The sequence below is a fragment of the Martes martes genome (genome assembly GCF_963455335.1).
Source record: "Martes martes genome assembly, chromosome: 18".
In the NCBI taxonomy this organism is placed as follows: domain Eukaryota; kingdom Metazoa; phylum Chordata; class Mammalia; order Carnivora; family Mustelidae; genus Martes; species Martes martes.
This window is the reverse complement of record NC_137906.1, coordinates 7,947,749-7,972,522: the sequence shown is the minus strand read 5'-3', so window position 1 is coordinate 7,972,522 and position 24,774 is coordinate 7,947,749. Positions and strand designations below refer to the sequence as shown.

At 53.8% G+C, this 24,774-nt stretch overlaps 2 protein-coding genes and 1 long non-coding RNA gene across 5 annotated transcripts; 2 read left to right on the top strand and 1 right to left on the bottom strand.

Moving 5' to 3' along the window:
* The first annotated feature begins 1,395 nt into the window (after nucleotides 1–1,395).
* SERPINE1 (serpin family E member 1) lies at nucleotides 1,396–8,727 on the top strand. Its single transcript, XM_080830121.1, has 9 exons — nucleotides 1,396–1,545; nucleotides 2,178–2,449; nucleotides 3,030–3,263; nucleotides 3,800–3,994; nucleotides 4,595–4,793; nucleotides 5,741–5,841; nucleotides 5,960–6,046; nucleotides 6,611–6,694; nucleotides 7,042–8,727. The coding sequence occupies exons 2-9, from the start codon at nucleotides 2,179–2,181 to the stop codon at nucleotides 7,077–7,079; spliced, it is 1,209 nt and encodes a 402-aa protein (XP_080686247.1). The 5' UTR covers nucleotides 1,396–1,545; nucleotide 2,178; the 3' UTR covers nucleotides 7,080–8,727.
* On the bottom strand, nucleotides 5,206–18,075 carry LOC308359246. Its single transcript, XR_013968410.1, has 4 exons — nucleotides 17,970–18,075; nucleotides 17,233–17,365; nucleotides 6,950–7,140; nucleotides 5,206–5,988 (listed from the first exon to the last, which is right to left on the bottom strand). It is a non-coding gene; the product is annotated as an uncharacterized lncRNA (long non-coding RNA).
* On the top strand, nucleotides 17,359–23,410 carry AP1S1 (adaptor related protein complex 1 subunit sigma 1). 3 transcript variants are annotated; one of them, XM_080830122.1, is made up of 6 exons: nucleotides 17,364–17,469; nucleotides 17,867–17,977; nucleotides 19,270–19,448; nucleotides 20,091–20,199; nucleotides 21,212–21,349; nucleotides 22,628–23,410. In XM_080830122.1, exons 1-6 carry the CDS (start codon nucleotides 17,467–17,469, stop codon nucleotides 22,673–22,675), a joined length of 588 nt encoding a protein of 195 aa, XP_080686248.1. In that variant the 5' UTR covers nucleotides 17,364–17,466; the 3' UTR covers nucleotides 22,676–23,410. The 3 variants fall into 3 exon arrangements, with proteins under 3 accessions (XP_080686250.1, XP_080686248.1, XP_080686249.1); XM_080830123.1 differs by having other exon boundaries at nucleotides 17,433–17,469; nucleotides 17,867–17,896; XM_080830124.1 differs by lacking the exon at nucleotides 17,867–17,977 and having other exon boundaries at nucleotides 17,359–17,469.
* The last annotated feature ends 1,364 nt before the right edge of the window (nucleotides 23,411–24,774 follow it).

The following is a 24,774-nucleotide window of genomic DNA, read 5'->3' as shown; positions in this document are numbered from 1 at the left end:
CTGTCTTCTCCCCTTGAGAGAGGTCGGGAGTAACCGCCCCCTCGTGCTTAACCACTCTCTCAGGGACTGCAAACCAGACCAGCAGGGGAGAAGGACATAAGCAAGAAGTTACACGGGAACGGTCCTGTACTGGAAAAGGGTGGGTGACCCTAACTTTCCGACCGAGGTTTGCCCTTCTTTCCGTGCCGCCCCCTCCCCAGCTGACTCCCGGGGGCAAAACAAACGGAGGCGGAGGCAGAGTACAAGTGGGGAAAGCCGTCCAGCTGTGGTTGCCCTTGGCATCTGCTTACTGAAAAAATCCAAAACAAATACCCCGACGTTTGCACCCACTCAAACTTCCTGTGATTCTGCTATCGGATGTCTCCATGGATACTCCCAGTTGAACGCCACCGCCTACACCCAGCAAGACAGTGTGTGGACCGGCTGGTCAAGGGCTTCATCTCCCCACCCAGCCACCCCCTCTGCCCACAACAGCCTGGGCACGTGGCCGGACCCCGCTAAGTCCCCAGATGCCCGAGTTCGGTCCCACACAGCAGCCTCTGGCCAACTTCCACCCTCTCTAGGATTGTTGGGTCCCTCTTCCACCTCCAAGTGGAGAGGCCTAAAGGCGCACCCCACAAACAAAAGGCCACAAATGGACTCTCTCGCTGGCCGCTCCGGCCCTGCGGGTGTCTGCGTCTCGAGGAAAGGATAAGATGTAATTCTCCCCAGGCTCCAAATTCCTTGCCAAGGCTTTACCCCGTTAACCCCTGGTCCCTCTCACCTTCCATCACCCCACCCAGCACACTCAACCCCCCTCCAGACACAGCTGTTGGCACACAAGAGAGCCCAGGGGGCACCTCGAGAGTCTGGACACGTGGGAGAGTCAGCTGTGTATCATCGACGGGCTGGCGGGCCCCCGGCAGGGAAGAGGAAAAAAAGTGGAAGGGAGTCCTCTGCGTGCTCATGTCCTAGACAATCAAAACCCAGACAATCACATGGCACGCTCCGTGCCCTCTGGCCGCTGGGATGAGGCCAAGAGGAGGGAGGCGAGCCGTTTCTCCGAAAGAAAAGGAAGGAATGTAAACCGTTTCTCCCGTGCAGGTCATTGCAAACACGGGGTATTTGGGGCCGTCTGGCCCTGCCAGGGGTCAAGCTAGCAGATCATCTCAAAAGAGAAGGGCACAGGCAGAGGGGGGCAAGTCCAGGGAAGCCCTTGGGCCAAGGCAAGTAGGGTTTGCTCAGTTGTTCCTGACCCCTCTCACACACGTACACACACAGAGCAGCACGCACACACATGCCTCAGCGAGTTTGGCAGAGGGAGGTGCAGAGGGGGCCTGGCCGGACTTCCAGATCCAGAAAGTGGGTGGGGCTGAGCCATGAGTTCATCTATTTCCTGCCCACAGTGGTATAAAGGGAGGTAGCAGGCTGCCGAGGAACACAGCTGCGTCTGGCTGCGGGGCCAAGAGCACTGTCAAGGGAGCCACACCTCCTCTGGGGCAGCAGAATCGCCACCGTCAGCAGCAGGACAGACCAGCAATCACCAGGCACCTTTGAGAACTTCAGGTAAGACAGAAAAAACCCAAACCTCTCCGTCTCTTCCTCGGACTAAGGACAAGAAGGCTCCTCTACGAAACGCCTCCCACGAAATACCTTCCATCCACAATCCCCACTTTTCCTCTTTTCTCTCCGCTGGAGAGACCTGCAGATCTGAGTTGATGTAAGGTGGCGGGGCCGGACCCACAACCCCCTGCCCCGAAACAAGGGCCTGGATTCTCTGTCCTTCTGCATTAGGACTCCCCGCCCTCCTCTGGGAAGGGGCTTTTCATGCCTGCAAACTTGAATGAATGAATAGTGGTGAAAACATTAGAAGAGAATTAAAAGCATTATGCAAATCGAAGGCAGTATTCTAATTTAGCCTTTTGCCCTCCCCGCCCCCCCAAAGGGAGAGACACTGCAGGGTGCTGCTAGGGGCTGCTGGAGTCCCACAGGTAGAACCGCACTGAGGACTCTGTGGGGCTGAGACGGAGGGGAAGTCTCAGATTCGGGGCCCTCAGGGTCTCTTCCTTGTGTTCACGCATCACCCGCCCACGGCAAACACAGGCAGCCTGACCCCTGGCAGGGAGGCCCGTCTCCCCGCCCCACCCACCCCTCTTCCAGAACTCTGCCCTCACCAGATTCTTTTCCGCTTGCTCTAGGATGCAGATGTCTACAGTCTCTGCCTGCCTAGCCCTGGGCCTGGCCCTCATCTTTGGTGAAGCATCGGCCTCCTACCTCCACAAGACTCGGGCAGCGGAACTGGCCACAGACTTCGGAGTGAAAGTGTTTAAGCAGGTGGCACAGGCCTCCAAGGACCGCAACATGGTTTTCTCCCCCTATGGGGTGGCCTCTGTCCTGGCCATGTTGCAGCTGACCACAGCAGGAGAGACCCGGCAGCAGATCCAAGAGGCCATGCGGTTCCAGATTGATGGTGAGAGATGGGTCAGAGCGGGACAGGGGTGTCACCAACTAGAAGCAGGGGGAAGGCCAGCCCCGGCTGAGCCAAGCCACCTCCTATGCCCCATCTTCCCAGCACACCCTGTGTCATGGGGCCGAGTCGGTCACCAGGAGTACGGGCCAGGGGATATGGCTTACCACTTATTAACTGCGCAACCTTCATCCCCCGTGGACCTGTTTCCTCATCTGCAAAATAGGGACAATAAAATTATCTCCCACACAGAGCTGCCATAAGGGTTCAGTCGAATTGTGCGGGTGAAATGCTTCTCATCGCGATTATGCCGATAAGAAAAAAATGTAGGGTCCATGACTTAAAAGGAGAGAAAAATATTCGAACCCACAAAAGGGTGGGGGCCTGAGATTTTTGAGCTTAAGAGGGAGATGAAGAAGAGATTAAGATTTGGAAGGACATCTCCCTCCAGAGGTCCCCAGGAAGCAGAAGAGCCCCATCCAGACCGGCAGGATTGGGCCTCTCTTGGCGGGGAGGTTGGCCCAAAGGGGCGCCCTTGGCTCACCAAAAGCTAATGTGTCCTCTCTGTCCTGTCTGGGCACAGAGAAAGGCATGGCACCTGCCCTCCGCCAACTGTACAAGGAACTCATGGGGCCGTGGAACAAGGACGAGATCAGCACTGCGGACGCCATCTTCGTCCAGCGGGATTTGAAGCTGGTTCACGGCTTCATGCCCTACTTCTTCAGCCTGTTCCGAACCACAGTCAAGCAGGTGGACTTCTCAGAGGTGGAGAGAGCCAGGTTCATCGTCAACGACTGGGTGAAAAGACACACAAAAGGTGAGCTGGCAGGGACAGGAGGCCGGGCCCGAGGGCCCGCAGAGGAAGGGGATCTGGAAACAAATCCCTGGCACCCCAGCCTCTCCTTGCCAGCGTGCTCCTCTCCGTAGACGGGTCAGGCGCTCTAAGAATCAGAGCATCTGTGTTTTCATAAGGAGGCCCTCCTCCCATGGGCTCTCTCTAGGGGTAGCGATCAAAAGGGCCGTGAGATGTCCTAAGAACAGTAATGAGCACAAGAAGCACGCACAGCTCTCCCAGACTACAGCTTAGGGAGCAAAGCGAGGGCAAAGCCAAAGGTGGGGAAGACTTCTCTCTGAGTCTGACCCCAGACGGGATCCCAGCAGCAGAGCGTGTGCTGGGCGGGACGCTCTCCTGAGACTCCTAGGAAGACAGAACAGGCAGAACACAGCTAGCCCCGCTCACTTACACCCCCGGTCGGCCTCACAGACACACATCCAATCTGAGGACTGAAGGGGACCCGCTAATAGGACTGAAACCTATCTGACCCCGTCACCGCTCACCTGGCTTTCTCGCAGGCATGATTGGCGACCTGCTGGGCAGAGGGACTGTGGACCAGCTGACGCGCCTGATGCTGGTGAATGCCCTCTACTTCAACGGCCAGTGGAAGACCCCCTTCCCCAAGTCGAGCACCCACCACCGCCTCTTCCACAAATCTGACGGCAGCACCGTCTCTGTGCCCATGATGGCTCAGACCAACAAGTTCAACTACAGTAAGTTCGAGACCTTCTTCCAAAAGTCCCAGCACTGCTGTACCTCATCCCCCGCGGGTGATCCCCTCCCAGGGAGGAGAAAGTCCCAAATATAGCCCAGCTCTGCCAAAGACTCCTCAAGCAGGAGCTGTTGGGATAGCGGGAACAGCCAAATGTAGCTTTAGCTCATGCAAGACAAAGCTGACATCCAGAAAGTCCCTCGAGCCCACACATGACCACCTGACCTCTGTCTCCAGTTCCCGAGTGTTTCTAGTATGATTACAAAGCGGGGCTCACAAAGCCTACAGGGGGAAGGCCTGTACAGGTGGACGTTGAGTTGAAGGAGAGAAGAATGAGGATGAATTAGTGGTTGGGTGTGGGGGACATGGGAGTAAAGGCCAAGAAGCCCAAGAGGAGACAGGGCAGCCAGAAGACACTGAATTGGCAGAAGAGGAGGGAAATGGGGATTGAAAACTTTGACTGGGGGAGCCTCCAAAGCCCGGGTAGAAAGCTGGCTTCCAGAAAGAGCGGAGGAGACCGGACTCGTTGAAAACCCAGTGCTGGGTGAGAACCAACAAAGGCAGAAGCCATTTTCAGTGCGCCAATCCGGTGTCTTCGCAGCCGAGTTTTCTACCCCCGATGGCCATTATTACGATATCCTGGAGCTGCCCTATCATGGAGACACGCTCAGCATGTTCATTGCTGCCCCGTATGAAAAAGACGTGCCTCTTTCTGCCCTCACCAACATCCTGGATGCCCAGCTCATCAGCCAGTGGAAAGGGAATATGACCAGACGACTCCGCCTCCTGGTTCTGCCCAAGTAAGTCACCCCTCGCTCTCACCACCCTTGCCAACCCCCCCCCAACCCCCTCTATCTGCCCCCTCCCCTCCCCCAGGGCTCCCTGAAAGGCCCACCTCCAGTTTCCCAGATGTGACATTTGCAGGGCAGGGACATGTGTGGGAAGCTGATGGGAAACACTCTGGCCTGGGTTTGATTAAGATTCCTCTCATCCTCCCTCCTCCTGTTTCCACTGGAGGGCGGCGGGGAGTCTTTCTAGACCGTGCCCCCACCCTGCCCACCCTCAGCATACCGGGCCAAAGCCAGCCGAAGGAAGAGCCCGAGAAATGGTGGAGGTGGGGGGCCAGATCGGCCTTTGAAAGACCCTTTCCCACCCCCCTCGGCTCAAGTCAACATCCAAACAATGGAGACAAAAGGAGCCCGAACAGCTTCTAGCTGGCTTCCAACAAAGGAGATTTTTTAAATCCTTCCGCAGAAGCACAGAGGGCGGAGAAAGCTGAGGCTGGGTCATTCCGGAATTATAGGGAAGCCTCCCACCGCACTGACCCCAAATTTCCAGATGCTGTAATGCCAGGCTTGGGGAAAGGAGAGAATTTAGCTGGTTTGCATGCTCTTGCCCCGCCCCCTCCCCACATCCCTATAAAGTGAAACCCGGAGGTAATGAGAGCCCTGATGGGAAGCAGGGGGGAACCCAGAGCTGGAGTCCTCTTCAGAATTAGCTCCCCAGCACAGTCTACAGACCAGGTTCCGGCAGAGGAGGAGGGGGCCGGCGGGGAGGTGGCAGACCATGTTCATTTCTATTAGACCTTCCACACAGATTTGAAAAGACCAGCCTCGCTCCACTTTTCACATCTGTCCCCCTCCTGTCGGGGCCGCCCGCCAGGTCCGGAGGGGGCTACACTGGCAGGGACTGGGAGAAGCTACAAGGGGAGGCCCGAGCCTGAGCCGTTTCCTGCTCCTGTTTCCAGGTTCTCCCTGGAGAGCGAAGTCAACCTCAGGGGGCCCCTGGAGAACTTGGGGATGACTGACATGTTCAGGCCAAACCAGGCGGACTTCTCCAGTCTTTCAGGTAGGAGATTTTCCTTCCGCTTTCTTCCACTGGCGGACTGTGGGGCCCCCCAAGGGGACAAAGGAGCGTGTCTCTGAGAACCCCAGCTGATCCACCCTGGGATGCGCTTGTGTTTCAGATCAAGAGGCACTGTACGTGTCCCAGGCGCTGCAGAAAGTGAAGATCGAGGTGAACGAGAGCGGCACGGTGGCGTCCTCCTCTACAGGTGAGTCAGGCTCAGGTGAGGCCTGGGGGGTCTCCGCCCAAGGCTTCCAGGAGGGGCCTACATCTGGGATGAACCCCGTGGCCCTGCTCTACCAGGCTCCCCTCATGGAGTGACACCCCCTCCTTGCCCTGATGCCAAGGGCATCGCCCCGGCCCCAACAGAGTTTCTCAGCCTAGAAGGTGGGCCCACTTGGCTTCGGAGCCCAGGCCCTCACCCGACGGCTCCAGAGGTCCCCTGAAGGTGAAAAGCACACCCCGCCACCCCCCCCAAAGGAAGCCTGGCTTCTTCTCCCAGTGGCTGGTCAGCTTAAGGAACTTGCTCACCAAGACGCTCTACAAAGGCTTACATAAATGGCTGTTGGTGAGGAGCTGGCAGGTCTCGGCGAAACTCCTGGAGGCAACCAGGCCTCTGAGGATTTCCCTCAACTGTTAAGGCTCACAGCCAAGCCTCCTAGACAGCCCCCAGGGCTACCATCAGAAGGCCGGTGTCAGGGCATCCCTGCTGATCAGTCCAGGCACCAGCGCCCAGTCCCTCTGTTCTAGAACCTTGTTCCTTCTCTCTTAGCCATCATCGTCTCAGCCCGAATGGCCCCCGAGGAGATCATCATGGACAGACCCTTCCTCTTCGTGGTGCGGCACAACCCCACAGGTGAGCCGAGGCCACGATGCTCCCCTACCCTCTCCCCTGGCCCCCCGCCCCCCACCCCTCTTCTCCCCTCAGGCACCAGTCTAGACAGGTGTAGACACTCCCTCCTACCCCGGGAGGACTCCAGACAAAGAATCCAGAGCTCTGGTTCACCTCCTCCATTCAGGGACAATGCTCTGTCACCAACAGAGCACCGTGCCAGGACCCCAGCCCTAGCTTAGTCACAACAGCAGCTGTGACTCCTGACAGCTCACTCACGTTCTCACATCTCGGTTCATCCATAAACATGGGGCTGCGTGAGCCATGCCTTTTCTTCCCGTTCTCATCTCCCACGCATCTTCCATCCTCAGGAACGGTCCTTTTCATGGGCCAAGTGATGGAACCCTGACCGCGAGAACAGCAGCCCTCATCTGGGACAGAACTGGAGAAACATCCAAGAAGAAGGAACTCTAAAGGAAAAAAATATATATTTTAATTAATTTTCTGGAGAAAAAGAAGGCATTTGCCCTTTAGGGAAAAACAAAACAAAACAAAAAAAAAAACAAAAAAAGATAAATCTTTCGAATCTGCATCCCAGACCTCAGCCTCTCCCAGGAATGGGGAAGAGGACCTTTCAGTAAAACTCCATGGTGGAGCCCCCCGGAGAGACCTCCGAAGCACAGCTGGGTCTCCACACCAGACTGTAAACCTCGGACAACCACTGGCACAGCTGCTCTGCCCATCCGGGTCTGCAGACCTGGACCCCGCCGAGACCCCGGCAGGATGGCACCCCAAGGCTTGCGGGAGCTTTTGTGTGCTTGGTGGAAACGATTTGTGTTCCAGGCACGTAGCTGTCACTCTTGCACTGTCTGCCACTGCTGAGGAGGCTGGCGGCGGGCCAAAGAAGGCCAGTGGGAGAGGCACCCTTTCTGTTCGAGGTCTGCGCGGCCCCAGATCAGAGGGTCTCGCGGCCCCGGGCGGAGACCCGCCCTGACCTGGCCGTCGCCCTCCCCAGAAATAGTGTGCATATATTATTTTGGAGTGTAGGTGACTTGTTTACTCATAGGAGCAGGTTTCTGCTTCCCACTAACTTTATTTTGCAGGAATGGAGGAAGAGAGGCGAGATGCGTGCCTGGTTCTTGGCTCTAATCTCCCCGTGGGGAGGGTGGGATGCCAGGGGTGTGCTTGGGTATTTAATCACATCCTCGTCCTTGTGTGCTTGTGAGAGAGAAAGAGGACTCTCAAGAAAATCGTAGTCTATGAATTTGCTTGTCATGTTCCTTGGTGGTCTGTGTCTTGCCTCTCAGGGGTCTGGCCCCTTGACTAGCTGCCCCTCTGGGCGGCAAGCGTGGTGGGGCCCACACTGCCACCTTGTGGCTTCCTGAGCCCCGTGGTTCCTCTCCTGTCCTGGCCCTTCCACTCGATGGCGAAGACCCCTGCCAAGATGATCTAACTTTAGGGACCAAAAGGATGTGGTGGGTCAGAGAGATTACAGCGAGGACAGCGTGCTTCCAAAATTTTCCAATATATTTAGGAACAGGAGAGCAAGGGGCTGCACGACCTAACAGGACAGAACTTTCCCCAATTACAGGGTGATTCACAGCCGCATTGGTGACTCACTTCGATGTGTCATTTCCGGCTGCTGTGTGCGAGCAGTGGACACGTGAGAGAGGGGGAGAGAGAATGAGAGAGAGAGAGGAGAATGAGAGAGACCACGAGCTCGGACTTAACTACCCTAGCTAGATGATCTTTCTGAAAGCCAACGAGCTAGGGGGCATGGTATGAAGACCCAGTTTGCTGAAGAATTGCACATAGATGTTGAATGAATGAATGTAACCCAAACAGGACCCTAATCACCTCCCCCCCAACCCCCACCCCCATGCTCTTCAGTGAAAATTCTTTGTTCTTTGTTTGTTTGTTTCTCTTAATGCACTGGACAGTGACAGCTACACACAGTCCCCATGAAGGATACCCAAGTGTGGGGTCCAACATTCTTGAAGTTGTGTTGAATCATATGCTTTTTCACTTTTGATATATAAACAAGTAAAATCTTTTTTAAAAATAATAAAATAAGTTAATTAAAATATTCCAAAAGAGTCCCTGTCTTTACTTCCCACGTTTCACGCAGTAGAAAATCAGAATCCCATCAGTCCACAGACTTCTCCAGTAAAGGGGGTCTTTATGAAACGTATGCCCACAAGCCCAAGGCACAAAGACCTGCCCTGGGCAAGTCCACGGGGCTGACTACCGGGCCTCTGCAAGAAGGCACACAGGCCATGTTGTGCAGGGCATAATTCTCCCCCTGGGTGTCACCCTCTAAAAGCAAAGAGGGGTCCCCCCAACACCTTCCACCTGCCCTGATGCCTGCTCATGCGCACTGTCCCTGGGGGTTCCCATCTTGGTTCATGCCATTGCCTTTCCTGCCAAAAGCCCCCACCTCTGCACCTACCCCACTCCCCACTTCTCAAAACCCAGACCAAGCCCGGTTCCTTGACCTGGCGCTCCCCACGGGTGACCTGGTCCAGACCATCACTCTCTACCTGCCATTTAGCAAGATTTCTTTTTCCGGCCATGTAACAGTGCTCGTATTCATGCGTGCTCTTTAGCTCTGAGTTGTACCATCCCCATGTACAGATCGGGTTCCTCTGGAAACAAGGCTCTTTTGTGATATAGACTCTTAATATCCTCCTTAAAACGACATCCTGGAAAGTCTCTTATTCTGTTCCTCTAGTCTCTTGAAGGCTCTTGCCAGGGGACATACCTCCCCCAATTAGTTTCTGTTCATATCCTCAAAAAATATATAATCTTTTAAACTGAAAAAAATGCCAAGAACTAGCTGTCGGAATTGTATGCTGTCCAGCTCCAGAACCCTAAAGACAGGCGTGATACATCAGCCCCTTGGAAACCTAGGTCTTTTCTCTCTCTCTCTCTTTTTAATTTTTATTTATTTTAAGGAATCTCTGTGCCCAGCGTGGGGCTTGAACTCATGAACTCGTGATCGAGAGTGAATTCAGACTGAGCCAATCCCTAGGTCTTGCCTTTTTTTTTTTTTAATTTTTTAAAAATTTATTTGACAGGCAGAGATCACAAGCAAGCAGAGAGGCAGGCAGAGAGAGAGGGAGGAAGCAGGCTCCCTGCTGAGCAGAGAGCCCGATGCGGAGCTGGATCCCAGGACCCTGAGATCATGACCTGAGCCGAAGGCACAGGCTTTAACCCACTGAGCCACCCAGGCGCCCCCCCTAGGTCTTGTCTTAATAGGAACTGATTACCATCTGGGGGCTTGTTCAAAATGCCCTCTAACAGTTAATAGGCAGTGAGTTCTCCATCACTGGGAGGGTTTAAGGACAGACAGGATGACTTCTTGGTGGTGCTAGCTTCTGCAGGCAGGGTATACTTTTTAAAATGTATATTTTAATCGAAATTTAATTTTAGGTGTCAGGTGACTTGTGTAAGGGATACCAAACACAAGCTCATAGGAAGACACTCAGTTTGAAAGGTAAAAATAGGAACTTAATTGGTCCCCAGTTTCTTTGGTGTTCTTTTAGAACTTCACTAAGCATTTATAAGCATATTTGAAATATTCTTCACTTTCACACAAATGAGATCATTACACACACACACACACAGTGTTCGGCAACTTGCTTTATTTACCCAATGATACAGCCTACACACCTGTCCCTCATCCCCTTTACCAGTTGCATACATAGATGAACTATAATTCCTAAACCCCCGTTGATGGATTTTGGTGGTTCCATGGTTTTATTGTCATTTTTGTTACCAGCAAGGCTGGGATGCACATTCATCCCAGTGCACGTGTGCTCGTGCGTCCATAGGATAGTTTCCTAGCAGCGGGACTAAGGATCTTTCAAGAACCTCTCAACCCTGCAGTCATGTGACTCTGGTAATACAAACATTCTCAAAAGGCACAGACAGTCAAAAGTGATCATTCTGCCTGCTTAGAATCTTACTTCTTCTCAAGCTTAAATAAGCCTTCACAACTTCCCTAAATAAGCCCACTGGTGTGAATAAAGATAGATTTCAGGCCTTGAACTAAAGGAAACTTCACATTATAATTTTCTCTAAATTGTGTTAGACTTCCTTGGAGCGAGTTTAGATTATGATGTTAATCCAGAAAGGGTGTTCATTCAGCCTGCTCACTCCCCAATCATTCAACATTCGCTAAAGGGCTTCTCCCTGACCCTGTCGTTCCTGTTTCCCGCTAGAGAGGCAGTTAGAGACCTCCTTGGGTGCCTCCAACATGGTGCTCTAAGATGTTCAAAGGGGATGTGGTTGTTTGGCACCTTCTCCTTATGGATTCTTGTCTTCGTTTTGTTTGTTTGTTTGTTTGTTTGTTTTTAAGGTTTTATTTATTTATTTGACAGAGATCACAAGTAGGCAAGAGGCAGGCAGAGAGAGAAGGGGAAGCAGGCTCCCCGCCGAGCAGAGAGCTGGATGCGGGGCTCAATCCCAGGACCCCGTGATCATGACCTGAGCTGAAGGCAGAGGCTTTAACCCACGGAGCCACCCAGGCGCCCCGGATTCTTGTCTTTGGATTCGTCTTTTTTTCAGGCTTTCTCTTCTCCCCAAGGGTCCATAGAGTATGAGGGGCCCCAAAGCCCAATCGAACCTGGTCTTCCTCTCTCCTTAGAAAGCCAATGGATTAACTATACTGGAATTAAAATGTAAATTTTGGAAGGAGGGAAGGAAGGGAGGAGATGGAGGGAAGGATGGGGGAAAGGAAAGGAGACCCACTGAAGCTACTCTTAGCTTCCGAAAGATGCTCTCAACCTCAGTGAGTGCTCCTTCTTTCCAATTCTCTGGCAAGCTCTGTGGGACCAAGATGGACTAGAAACTCATCACAGAACTAGAGAAAGGGAGCCATAGAGGCCACTTGGCCTGCTTCTATCTGGCTCAGACCAGAGATGCCCAAACTAGACGTGGCCTGGTCCAGTTCATGAGATCACTGAGATTTGTAGCCAGAACTTAAGCTGGTACTAAAGTATTCCTCTTCTTGCAAGCATACTTCCTGCCCTTTGGGGTTGTAGTGGGGAGCTGGAGTCCTGACGGTAATGGCCCAAGAATGCAAGGGTACAGGGACCCAGATAGACCTTCTGTCCTCCTTACCTCCTGAAAATAAGACCGATTCCATGCACTGGCCTGATTGTGGAGGATTTACCCATCGGTAACAGCTTTGCTCAGAAACCGAGAGCATCTCAAAAGCAGAGCAAGTTAGCCTGGTTTGACAGGGTACAGTTCAAAAAACCATCCATCCCTGCTGAGAAGTCTCAGAAGAGAAGGGTTCATCAGAAGGCCGCACCCCCGCAGAAAGAGTTTGCTCCGGGAGGTGCCCTATTTAACTGTGCCCTCTGCTTTTCTCAGATATTTTGGGGACAGAGATGATGATGCGGCCCTCCCAGTACAAAGCCTGCCCGCCCCTGCCTGGCTTCACCCGGGGCCCCCCTCCTCCACCCCTCCAAATCTCTCTTCCTCCATCTCCTTAGAAATGAAAAGCCAACAAGATCTGCTTCCAGCCATCATTACTGCACATTTCTTATAAACCTCACACAGTGGAATTATATATCTGCCCACGTGTGGGCAATGAGTATGACTCATTCTGTAAATCCCTCCATGGTAAAAATATTCCATCAGAATGAAACTTGTCAAGGAGACACCATCTGTTTTCCAAGCCACTCTTTTTTTTTTTTTTTTTTTAGGTGGTTCCTCAAGTAAGTTTCGTTGTAATAGTAGCAAATGCTTATGTCGAGATGAGGAAACCAGGCAGAGAGGGGTGGAGAAACTTGTCATTGTTATTATTATTACTATTATTATTATTATTATTACTATGATTATGTAACAGCCCAGATGTCTCTGTGCTTTTTGTTACACTGTGCTGTCCCTCTCAGTGGCATTTGTGAACACAGATCTCCCTGCCCCCACGTGCCAGCCACCAGCACGCCCTTACACCTCGGCCTTCAACCTGCACACCCCCGTCCTACCACCACAGAGTCTTTTCCTTTATTCCCCAGCCACCAGATGTCGCTTTGACTCCAGTGGAAAGCTCTTCTTGAAGCAAAGCAGCTGTAGCTTCTGCCCAAATCTGGCCAAGTTTGAACCCCATACGATTTAACAAGTATTTATTTAAAAGCTTGACTTGATACTGGATACTGTGAAGCCCTTTTAAAAAGCATAAGTGATCTTTCTTACTATCTTACCTAAGGAGAGTAGACGCCAAAAAGCTGAAATGCTACGTGAGTCCCTGCCAAAGATGGTTGAAGGGAACACTGTCAAAATGATCGCCAGGGCCTACATCGGAGGATAAGCCTCACCAGGAGTGGGCGCTTGATGGAAACTTACAGGATGGAAACTTACAGGAGGGATATGGTGGGCTTGGGTCTGCGGGGCAGGAATGGTAGGGCATTTCAGAAAACAGCGTGAACAAGGGGCGCCTGGGTGGCTCAGTGGGTTAAGCCTCTGCCTTCGGCTCAGGTCATGATCCCAGTGTCCTGGGATGGGGCCCTGCATCGGGCTCTCTGCTCAGCTGGGAGCCTGCTTGCCCCTCTCTCTCTCCACCTGCCTCTCTGCCTACTTGTGATCTCTGTCTATCAAATAAATAAATAAAATCTTTTTTAAAAAATTGTATTTATTTATTTGAGAGAGAGCGAGCGAGCAAGAGAGCACAAGCAGGGGAAGCTACAGAGGGACGAGGAGAAGCAGGCTTCCTGCTGAAGGAAGCCCGATGTGGGGCTCGATCCCAGGACTCCGGGATCATAACCTGAGCCGAACGCAGAGGTTTAGCCAACTGAGCCACCCAGGCATCCCAACAATGGAATTTTTGAATGGCGGATCCCGTGTACGCTTATTCAACCAGTGTTGGGTATCTGCTGCTGTCAGGCACCATGCCGGGCACAGTAGAAACAGCAAAAGAAGTAACCACTATACTGGACATGCTACCACCATATACAAAATGAGATTGTAGCATATGTTGGATTAGAAGATGGGAAACATCTAGATTTGAGGACCGTGGGTACCAATCATAATGGATGCCAGTCCACAAGTACTCTGTGGGAGGATGCCGGGAAGACAGAAGAGATGAATAAGATTCCATCCTTGAAGGAGCTTCCAATCCGGTGGAAGAGACAAGGTGGCTTACAGGTGCAGCCAGTGGACGATGCGACATGCTTACCAAGGTCACCAGAGTCCTTAGTTCCCAGGAACAGAGTCCAACTCTAGCTAAGGGGAACACCAAAGGAAACTGGGGACCTCAGGGAATTGCCGGGAGAGCCAGAGAACCAGAGAGAGATCTCGAGCTACAGACAGCGCCCCCCAAATCACACCGGTGCCCGTGTCCTGATCTTCACTGGGCACAGGACACTGTCATTGGTGCCGCTGCACTGGCGCCCTAAGTTTCAATCCTCTGACCCTCTGCCAGAGTCTTACCTCCCCTCCATCACCTCATTCCTTCCCAGTCCATAGTCTGGGCAGATGTGTGGACTGGCCGAATCCAATGGACATGCCAAGGGTGTGGTCCCAAAGAAGGCTGAAAAAGCGAATGTCAGAAGCTTCACACGCTTCTGTGAACCGCCACACATGCAACTGGGGGGTTGTTCTGTCTCCCCCTAGACTCATAAGGTGGGATTCCTAAACCTTAGGAAGTGGGGTTAGAGGCTGGAAGGCAAAAGAGAATGGCAAACATCTACCACAGAAGGTATTCTAACTGCCCAGACTCTTAGGAACAGTACATGGTAAGGTCCCAGCTGCTCAGTTAAAAAAACAAACAAGTCGGGGCGCCTGGGAGGCTCAGTGGGTTGAGCCTCTGCCTTGGGCTCAGGTCATGATCTCAGGGTCCTGGGATCGGGCCTGCATCGGGCTCTGCTCAGCAGGGAGCCTGCTTCCCTCTCTCTCTCTCTGCCTGCCTCTGCCTACTTGTGATCTCTCTCTCTGTGTCAAATAAAATAAATAAATAAATAATCTAAAAACAAACAAAAACCAAAGATGGCTACAAATGACATCACTGGGGAACTACGGACCACTCAAAGAATGTGCAAAAAATGGGTGCGGAGGCACCTGGGTGCCTCAGTTGGTTAAGCATCCGACTCTTGATTTTAGCTCTGGTCATGATCTCAGGGTCATGGGATCAAGCCCCACGTTGGGGTCTGCGCTCAGCATAGAGTTTGCTTGTCCCTCTCCCTCTGTTGCTCCCCCTTGCTTGTTCTCTCTCTCTCAAATAAATAAAAAAAAATTTTTTTTTAAAAATAGGCGCAGGGGCATCACAACAGGGAGAAATACAGAGCATAAACTCACAGAGATGAAAGATTTCAGGCCACCCCTCCAACCACCTCAGGAACCACCGCCTACAACCAGAAGAGGACAGACTTGGGGAGATGTCAGTATGGTTTGTAGGGTGACAATACAAATGTCATCACTTATGAAGGTCAATCTCCCCTTTAACCCTCCAGACTTCTCTTTGACTCTTCCTCTTTCTTCTTTATGAAACAGATGAGTTCTCCATATCAGTTGATGTGCCCATTACAAGCATCTCTCCAATTTGCCCCTCTCCATTTCATCTTTGTGCCTGGATTCCTAAAGATGATCTTCCAACCTTCCATTTATCCTTTCAAATTGTCCCGTTTTACTATAAGATTAACTTTCTTTTTTTAAGGTTTTATTTATTTATTTGACAGAGAGAGAGAGAAAGAGAGAGCAGAAGCAGAGGGTAGCAGCAGAGGGAGAGGGAGAAGCAGACTCCCCGCCAAGATGGGAGCCCAATGTGGGGCTGGGATCATGACCTGAGCTGAAGGCAGACGCGCTTAACCACTGAGCCACCCAGGTGCCCTAAGATTAACTTTCTTAAAAACCATTCTCACCAAGTTATCCACCAACTCGGGCAACCATAACCACTCCCAACTGCCCACTGCCTCAAATCTGAACTCCTCTGCAGACACAAGCCAAATTGGATCCACCAACTCAGATGTTCTACGTTTGGCAAAGAGATCCAGTCCACCGTCTTCAGACTGGTTTGGACCACCTGAAGCGTAGGACTCGGCAGGAGCAAAACCCATATTTTTAACAATTCTCTCCTGAATCCTCTTTTCTGCAGCAAGGCATACCACATCGAGACAAGGAATTCTAGAAAGTATCAGCTTTCCAAGGAGTGTAGGAGTTCACATCTCTAGAGCTTCCAAATTTCCAAGCGCTGTTGCTCAGCTCACTGCTTTACCTCTCTGCTTCACGGCTCTTTACTTCCTTATCTACAACCTTCCTCTCCCCGTCCACCCCAGGCGCACATATCCTTTCATTCCTTATGCCATCTCCTTTCCTTCTTTTCACTCTGTAATGTTTTACCCTTCCTAACGCCAACAGCTGGCTTTATTGATCTTATTTTTGACCTAAACAAACAAATTTAAAAAAAGAAAGAAAGAAAGAAAACCCAACAAGACAGCCCAACCAATGTCTACGTCATTGGTAAGCTGGAGGTATACACAGAGGAGAAAGGGAATTGACCAAGAGGAAAAAGAAAGAGTAGAAGCAAGAAGTTCAGAAAGGGAGAAAGTAAGCAAGGATACCGACGAGTGTCGGCCATGTGCCGGATACTTTCTGTACAGCCTCAAAACAACCCTGCAAAGCAGGTATGGCCATCCTCAGTTTTCCAATAAGAACACTGAGGGCTAAATGACTCATCTGAGGCCGCACATCCAGTAAGGGTCAGAGACGAGACCGTATCCCAGGCGAATTAGGCCCCCTGCCTTGCAACGATAGCATATTAATTCATATCCAAGAGTAAGAAAAAAAGAGCATAAAATGGAGACGGGTGAGGCCTTAGCGACAATTGCTTCAAGTGCTATTCAGAAATAATAACATCATTTTCGACCTGACAAAAGGGAAGGTCTTCTCTTACCCCGACCTGCCAATTGCTTCACTCGACCGCGAGGAAGCACGCGGGCACAGGTGCGCATGCTCACACGCGCACGCCGCCGGCCGACAAGCCTCGTCTAATTCACTAATTCGCAGCCTCATCTTTGCCCTTGCGTCCCGGTTACATCTGCCCTTTTTCAGTTTCGACCCGTGCTGCCCTTTTAAGATGCTCTGTTTATTTCTTCCCGTTTTGCCTTCATTCATGCTCCTCTCCCTTTTCCTCACATCACTTTCCTACCAGCCCCTCCTTTTTTTATCTCCCATCTCCCACATTACCTACACACTTCCCTCACTTCAGGTGGGAGCCGCATCGGGCAGGTTCTCGTTACCTCTCTTTTTTGGGCTCCATATTTATGTCAACCCCCGCCCCCCCCACCACTACCGCGCTTTGTCTAGTCTTCCCCAAGCCCTCAAGTCAGGACTCCTTCCCCACGTCCAGTTCCCACCCTGCGCCCTCTCCATCGCCCCCGCGCCCCCATCAGTCGTCTCTGTTTCCCCACAAACTCCACCAGTCGTCCCCTCCACCTCTCACCCCCTTTCCCGCCTTTTCCCCCCAAGGTTCCGAAGCGCGAGGACCTCATTGTCCTCCTCCCCCATCTTCCAACCTGCCCACCAGACGGCCTTGTTACCATGACGACAGAGCTACTCACAGCTGAAGTCGAGGACCTGGTTGCCATGGCTTCCGCATCTCCGCCTCCAGCCCCGCCCGCGCGCCCCGCAGAGCTGGCGCCTGCGCCGTACGCCTCCCGAAGGGCCTCGGAGCCGGGGCGGGACGGGGCGGGGCTTCAAACGAGAGGGAGGGAAGGAGGAGATAGGTTAAGAAAGGGAGTGGAGCTGGCGCGTACGGTGGCCGAAGAGGGACGCGCCGAGCCGGAGGCTGCAGGATGGTAGGCTGTGTGGAGAGGGAGGGGAGGGGGAACCGAGGGGCGTGGGCTGCACCTGCGGGGGTCCTCGGGGGCCGCCCTCTGTGGGGGCCGCCCTCTCTTCCTCCGGTCCTCGGAGGCCCCGCTTACCCGGGCGGGTGGGCCAGCCGGCCTCGCAAGGAAGAGCAGCTGGAGACGGCTTTAGAGAGAAGGGACGGGGTGGGGGCGCATTTGGGGGGCGAGAGGGGACTGACAAGGGGGCGGCGGAACCGTCCCGAGCCGGGGGTAGCGCGCGGGTGGCGGTCCAGGGGGTCCCGACCACTGCCGCAGGAAGTGGCCCGAGGAAGAGGGGCGCGGGGGCCTGCCGGCGAAGGGAGGCGGCGGGGTTGGCGGGTCACCAAGACCCTCTGTTCCCGTGCAGCCCAGAGGAACGGCGGGCCCGGGGAGAGCGGTATGTGGGAACGGAGAGTTTCCGGGTCCGAGGAGTGGATGTCCTGCCTCGGTTTATCGCCCTGCTCGCTTACAGGCTGGGGTGAGGTGGCAAAGCCAAGTGGGCTCGAGGTCTTGCTCTGCGGGACCCAGGCTTCAGATCCCCGGCTCCCGTGCTCTCGTCTCTCCGCCCCCCATCCCATTCTCTTTCCGGAGCCCAGGCCTTCCGTCTTCCTGCTGGCTTCCCGCTCCCCCGCCCCCCAATCTCAGAGGCCAAGGGCTTCCTTGCGCCCCTCTGTTGCCCTCCTGCCACGCTAGCAGCCAGTCCCCTTCCCCACCACCAGACCCCCTTGATTTCTCATTTAATCTCCTAAACAAGTACAGTTTCAAACACCCACGGATTCCAGCCCTTGGTAATGCCCAGGGAGAGGAGAAGTGCGGGGAGAAGGAGCTAACTCCGGGGTGTAGACTGGCCCCCCTGGAACTGGGAAACTGGGGGTGCATGGGGTAGTGAGGGCTGTGTACTCCTCCCCACTCTACTCAGCGTGCACTTTGTTCCACAAAGCTCCAGGAACCACCCAGGATGGCGGTGTCCTAACCGAGGAACTGAGAGGGAAATTAATTTCGGTCACCTGGTATCTGGAGAAGAGTGGGTGCATAGCTGGAGGCACCCTAAAAGGAAGAAAGACAGGACTGACGGTGGCCAGAGGCCTGGTTGGCTGAGGAGAGAAGAGGGTGCCGTTTACCCCTGGGCATACGACTGGCCCTGGAGGGCAGTGCACTGGGGACATCCGCAAGGGTGTATGGCTAGGAATAGGGTGGAGAATTGAGGTAGCTTCTGGAGAGACAAAATACCCCATTTCAGCATGGTGGTGGGTAGAGGGACTACAGAAGAAAGCAGACATCTCTGTGGCTTCAGCTATGAGCTGCTTGTCACCGTACTAGGCATTTTACTGACCTTTGGAAGATAGAAGTAGGAATAATAATAGTGACACTTAAGGTGTTACAGCCCTTACCATGTGACAGGCACAATTGCGTATAGCAACTCATTTAATCCCTCCAAACAGGTAGGTACTCTTATTACATCCATCTTACAGACCAGGAAACTGAGGCCCTGAGACATAGAATAATCACCCGAGGCAAATTTCTCCACTACCGGAGCCAGGATTTGAACCCAAATGACAGACTCCGAAGCTCTGACAGGCCCCAGAAGGAAAGGCACCTGCTGCTGGGCATACCCAGAGTAGACAGCAAGGGCTGCTGTTTGAAGCCCTTGGGAGCCGTGAATAGAGAAGAGTTAGAGGCATTTGTGGGATGCATCCGTAGCTGTGTTTCTGGAGTAACCCAACTCCGAGAACCAGCTCTCTGACCCTCAGCTCTGCCTCCTGCCCCTAGATGCGATTCATGCTGCTGTTCAGCCGGCAGGGGAAGCTGCGGCTGCAGAAATGGTACCTGGCCACATCAGACAAGGAGCGCAAGAAAATGGTCCGGGAGCTTATGCAGGTTGTTCTGGCTCGCAAGCCCAAGATGTGCAGCTTCCTGGAGTGGAGGGATCTCAAAGTCGTCTATAAGAGGTGACTCGCCACCTCCTTTCCATAGCTGTCCGGATCCTGCCAGAGGGGGGATCTGGCAGTGGGTTCAAATGGCTGAGCAATAAGGTCGGGGAGAACTGGGAGCTAAGGCCATCGGGAGGGCAGTGAGGAACTCCAGCTTCCTTTACTCTCCAAACTTACCTGGACGAAATTCTGGTTCCCCACTTGTTTTCGCTCGTGCTTGACACCGGCCTCTGTCACCAAGGCCTTATCCTGTCCATCACACGTGTCCCTTGCAGCCTCATTCAACAATAATAGATCCTGCACCGCCTCTCCCCAAACACGCGCGCGTGCACACACACACACACACACACACACGCCCTGTCCAGTTCCTTCTCTGAGCAGGTGAATTAGTTGGCTCAGGGTTTTGCTGAGTCAAACTGAGCAGGTCAGAGGGCAAGAGGGAAAGAGCTTGCATGTTTGCCCCTGTCTTGTGAGAGCCACCAAGAGGCAGAGTGAGTTGTTACTATTTGCATACCCTGGGGCCACCCCACCTGTGTCCAGTAGGGACACAGACCCTGCGCTGGGAATGAGGAGAAATGGGAGGTTTGGGCGCACAGCACCTGGGTCCTGAAGCAGGCCCAGCAGCCCCTCCAGCGACCCCGCTTGTGCCCCTGCCCGCAGATACGCCAGCCTCTACTTCTGCTGCGCTATCGAAGGCCAAGACAATGAGCTCATCACGCTGGAGCTGATCCACCGGTATGTGGAGCTCCTGGACAAGTACTTCGGCAGCGTAAGTCTCCCCACCCGCCCTGTCCGTACCCAGCAGTCCCCTTTTTCTACCAAACCCTGGGACCCTTCCAGTCTCTGCCTGGAAGGTTTGGGAGAGGCGAAGTTGGAACAGTGAGAACAGTAATTAATTCCCCTCTTTAAGCCTTAAGCCTATTAGCCGTATCCCTTAATCAGCCAGGAGTAGGGGGGGCGGTACGCACCAGAATCTGCCACTCAGTACATCTAGAGCTCAGCTCTGAGGTCTCACAAAAGGACGGAGTCCACATTCAGATTTTATCAGTGGTTCCTGACTTTGCATTGGAATTTTCTGGAGAGTTGATTTTTTTTTTTTTTTTTAATTAGTGATGTCGGGTCCCATGCCCAGCAAGTCTGGATTTACTGATGGGAGGGGAGAGCGGGGATAGCCCAGGCATGGACAGTCAGCTCAGACCTTAGACGGGGAGAAGTAATAATTCCCTCATTTGTATTCCAAATTAACAGTTTACAAAGTGCTTTCAGGCTCTCATGTCTGCTTCTCATTTTATCTTGTGAGTAGGTGGTGTTATCTCAATTTTCCGATGAGAAACCAGACTCAGAGAAATGAAATGTCATGTCCATCTAGTGGCGTAGTGGCAGAGCCCTGCTTGGCGCTCAAGTCTTCCCAGCCGTGATCCAGAATCTCCTCCTTCCCGGCCCCGTAGCGCCCAGGGAGGGAGGCTAGCCCGGCCCCTGGTGGGAAACAATGACACAGATTTTGGGGGGAAGGCAGCAGGAATCACAGTCAAGGGTAGATTAGGGCAACTCATTTTTCACGTTCACAGAGAAAGAGGCGAGACAAGGAGAAAGAAAAGTTAAACCGAGTACTAAGGCTTTGGGGTTCAGGGGTTCATAGGCCTGGGGCAGGAGCGCAAGGTGGGAGCAGTGGTCGCAAAGAAGACTTGGAGCCATGAGAAGAAAAGAGGTGGGCAGCTGGGGTGCCGGTGGGGTGGGAATGCACCTTGACATTCAACTCTGCCTTCTCCCCGTCCCCCCAGGTGTGCGAGCTGGACATCATCTTCAACTTTGAGAAGGCCTACTTCATCTTGGATGAATTTCTCATGGGGGGTGATGTCCAGGACACTTCCAAAAAGAGCGTGCTGAAGGCCATCGAGCAGGCCGACCTGCTGCAGGAGGTACGGGCCCGGGACAGTGAGGAGGAGGAAGAGTGCCATGGCACAGGGGACCCTTCCTTCCCTGGACACCTCACCTGCCAGCCACAGCTGCCACCTTCCGGCCGCCAAGGGAGCCCCCCTCCCTGTGGTGTCTGGCCCCCACGGCGCCCGGTTGGCCAGCTTGCCCTCAAGCACTGACTGACTGCTCAGGGTGGGAGGTCAGGTTGGCAGGCAGCCTGCCTGTGCCCACTCTCCCTCCTTCTCCCGAGACCCAAGGTGTCTCATCTCAGCCAGATCTCCTTGGTCCCGTACTTTTCTTGGCATTTGGGGTTGCTCAGGGAATCGGAGAGGGGCACATGATAGGTAATTCTTCTTTCCCTGGTGTCTCATGGAGGTGGGGTCCCCTCTCCCCACCCCCCCTTTTTTTTTTAACAGCGCACACACACCCAAATGCCTCTGCTCCTCAGAAGCAAGGGGCTATGGGGCTTTGGGGGTTGGGGTAGAGGGTGCCTGGGTGTTGGTTCTCTGCTCTCTGACGCCCCCGCCCTCACCCCATTACTGCCTGCCCCCTCTCTGCTGTGCCACTGCTGAGACTTGGTGCAGGGAGATGAGTCACCAGAATCTGCAATGACAAGCAAGCTGGCCTGGGCTGGCTCTGAGGAGGGGGAGAGATGGGGGCTCATCTCTGCGGTAGGAGAAAGGGCAGGATTGAACTTGGCACCTCACTGGTCCAGCTTCCCCTTCTCACACATACACACACACACACACACACACACACATACATGCACATGCCCTGGCACACACACCCACCCCTGTTACTAGTGCGCTGCTCAGACCCTAATGACTCATTTCTCTGCAGTCTGGTTCACCTTCCCTCGGGGACCTGATGCCAACTTATTACTCCCTGCCCCCACTCTGAATCAAAGGACCCAACCATCTGGCACCCCCAGTCTCCAGGAAGCAGGGTTCCCACCCCTCAGTCCCATCTTCACTCCCTTCTGCCTCAGAGACGGAGCCCCCCTGCGCCCTAAGCTTCTGGTTTGGGGTTCTCTGGGTGGCGGCAGACCCCACCTGGAACCCCTACTTGCCACAGTTGGCTCTAGGGGCCGGTCCCTGGAGACTGGGGACTGGAGACTGTTCCAGCTTGGAGCTCACATTGGCTTTTCTCTCTCCCCTCCCCCTGTCTCTCTGTGTCCCCCCCACTCGTGATTGTCATTGTCTTACCCACCCTCCTCTCCCTCATTCCCTGTCTGCCTCTCCTGGTGTCTCTGCGTCACCCTCTGTCTGTCTCTGCCTTAGGAAGATGAGTCGCCCCGCAGTGTGCTGGAGGAGATGGGGCTGGCATAGCCCCCCACCCCGCCTGGGCCCGTGGAGCTGTGGGGAGCTGGTGGAGAGGCAGGGCACGAGTGCCCCTTTTCTTGGTGGGACTCAGCCGCCTCTCCTCTGCTGCCTCACCTTCTGGAGTGAGCTGTGGGCTCAGGACCCTCAAACATTCCTTCCCTCACCTCTATCTCCTCTTTCCCCTTTCCCCGACGAAGGTTTTAGGAGCTAGGAGGTAGGAAAATGTGACCAAGATGGGGGTGCTATTTGGCTTTCTTTCCCTGCCTTTGAAGAACTAATGTTACCCGAGACTTTCTCCCCTCCCTTATAACTGTAAATATATAAATACGTCAGGTTAAAGGGAAAAGGTTTTCAGGGCTCTTCTCCTCTCCCTTGCCCCATAACCTACCTCCACCCTGCCCCAGTAGCCAGCTAGGGCAGCCCCTCTGCCTGGGATAGGGGTGGGGGGATTTCTGAGTACTGAGAGGGAAGACCTTTCCCCTCATCTACCCTCCTCCTCCTCGGCCGCGGCGGGGACTCTGTCCAGTGCCAGGGGAGGAACAACATGGTTAATTTTTTTCTAACCTTGCCACTTTGCGGGAAGTGAGGGCTGGGGGGAGGGCAGGCTCTATGGGAGACTGTCCCTCCTTCACTCCGTGTTTTGGGTGAGGCAGGAGCTAAGCTCCAGAGAGGAGCTAAGGGGTGGGGTGTGGGAAGCGTCTGACTTTATTTCCTTTCCTCTGAAATAAAAGGAAAAGCGTTTCTGGACTTTGTCTGCTTGGGCTCTGTGAAGGAAGGAAAGGCCCCTGGGATCAGTCAGGAGGGGACGGGAACTGGGATACTGGCAACTGGGATACTGGCGTTAAAGGGGAAAAAACAAACAAACAGAGGACCTCCGGTTCAATTTGAATGATAATGAATATTTTTAGGATTCACCTCTTATGAAAATACATCCGTTGTTTATCCAAAGTGAAAATTTAACCTGTGCTGAGCACCCCTGTTCCATTCAGATGTGTGAGCTCAGTGCCTCTCTGAACTTGGTAACCTCCAGCTCCCCAGCCACCTTCAACCAGGGACGGGCAACTCCTGGGGACATGGTTTCACTCCTGGGAGATTCCTTTGTGGAAGATTTCATTCAGGGGGTTTAGTTTTATTTGGAGAGCGCAATCAGGGGGTCAAGGGTATAGCCAACCGCGTATGCTTACCAAAGGGTTGAGGAGTGGCCGAAAGCAGGGTGTTCCTGTAGCTGGAGGCCCCTCCTCCCTGTACGCTGTGAAATACACAAGACCAGGGAATTTAGGGGTCCGGGGAGGGAGGCGAGTGGGTGAGGTTGGAATCGGGCTGTGAGGAGCCACCAGGACTGCCTAAGAGGCTGGAGGATCATGGCTGGAAGAAGCTTCTAAGTGGCCTGGAGCTGCCCCACCCTAGGCACCCACCGCCACCGGCCACGGGCCACCACCACCACCCCCGCCAGGCTGAAAGTGGAATTTGGGCTTTCTTCATAGATATGGGCCATATTCTACTCCGAAATGCGGCTGAAAGTGGTTCCACCACCCTGGCTTTTGAACAGGAGGCGATGGGTGTTGTGGCCGGCGCTTCCCTCACCGCCCCTTGGGAAGGACCACGGAGGCCCAAGGGGACGGGTGAATAACGGAGAACAAAGTCCTAATAAAATAGTCACTTTTATTTCTTAGCAAAACTATTTCCTCCGTGAGGGGTATTTACAACAGAGAAGGGAAAGAATAGGTAAATTCACAGCGATCTGGAGAGGGTGGAGAGGCTCCTGGGAGGCCCAAAGGGCAGGAGACAGACACTTCTTCACACAATTAACTGGAACAGCTTTTTCCGGTTTTGGACGGGGACGTCCCGAGAGGGACTAGGTGGGGACAGAGGCCCGTTGTGGCGGGGGGGGGGGGCGGTTCGCACAAACCACCCGCCCGCCTGGGGTGGCCCCGGGGGGTCTCCTTGAGTGAGTCTGGGGTGTTCGGGCTTGGAATCCGGGAAGCGGTCTGACGGGTCCCGGCGCAGCCCGGGGGCGGGGCGACGCGGGGGCGGGGCCGGGAGGCGGCCAGGGGCGGGGCTGGGGTGCATGCAAACACCGAGAAAGGAGAGGAGAAACACGGAGG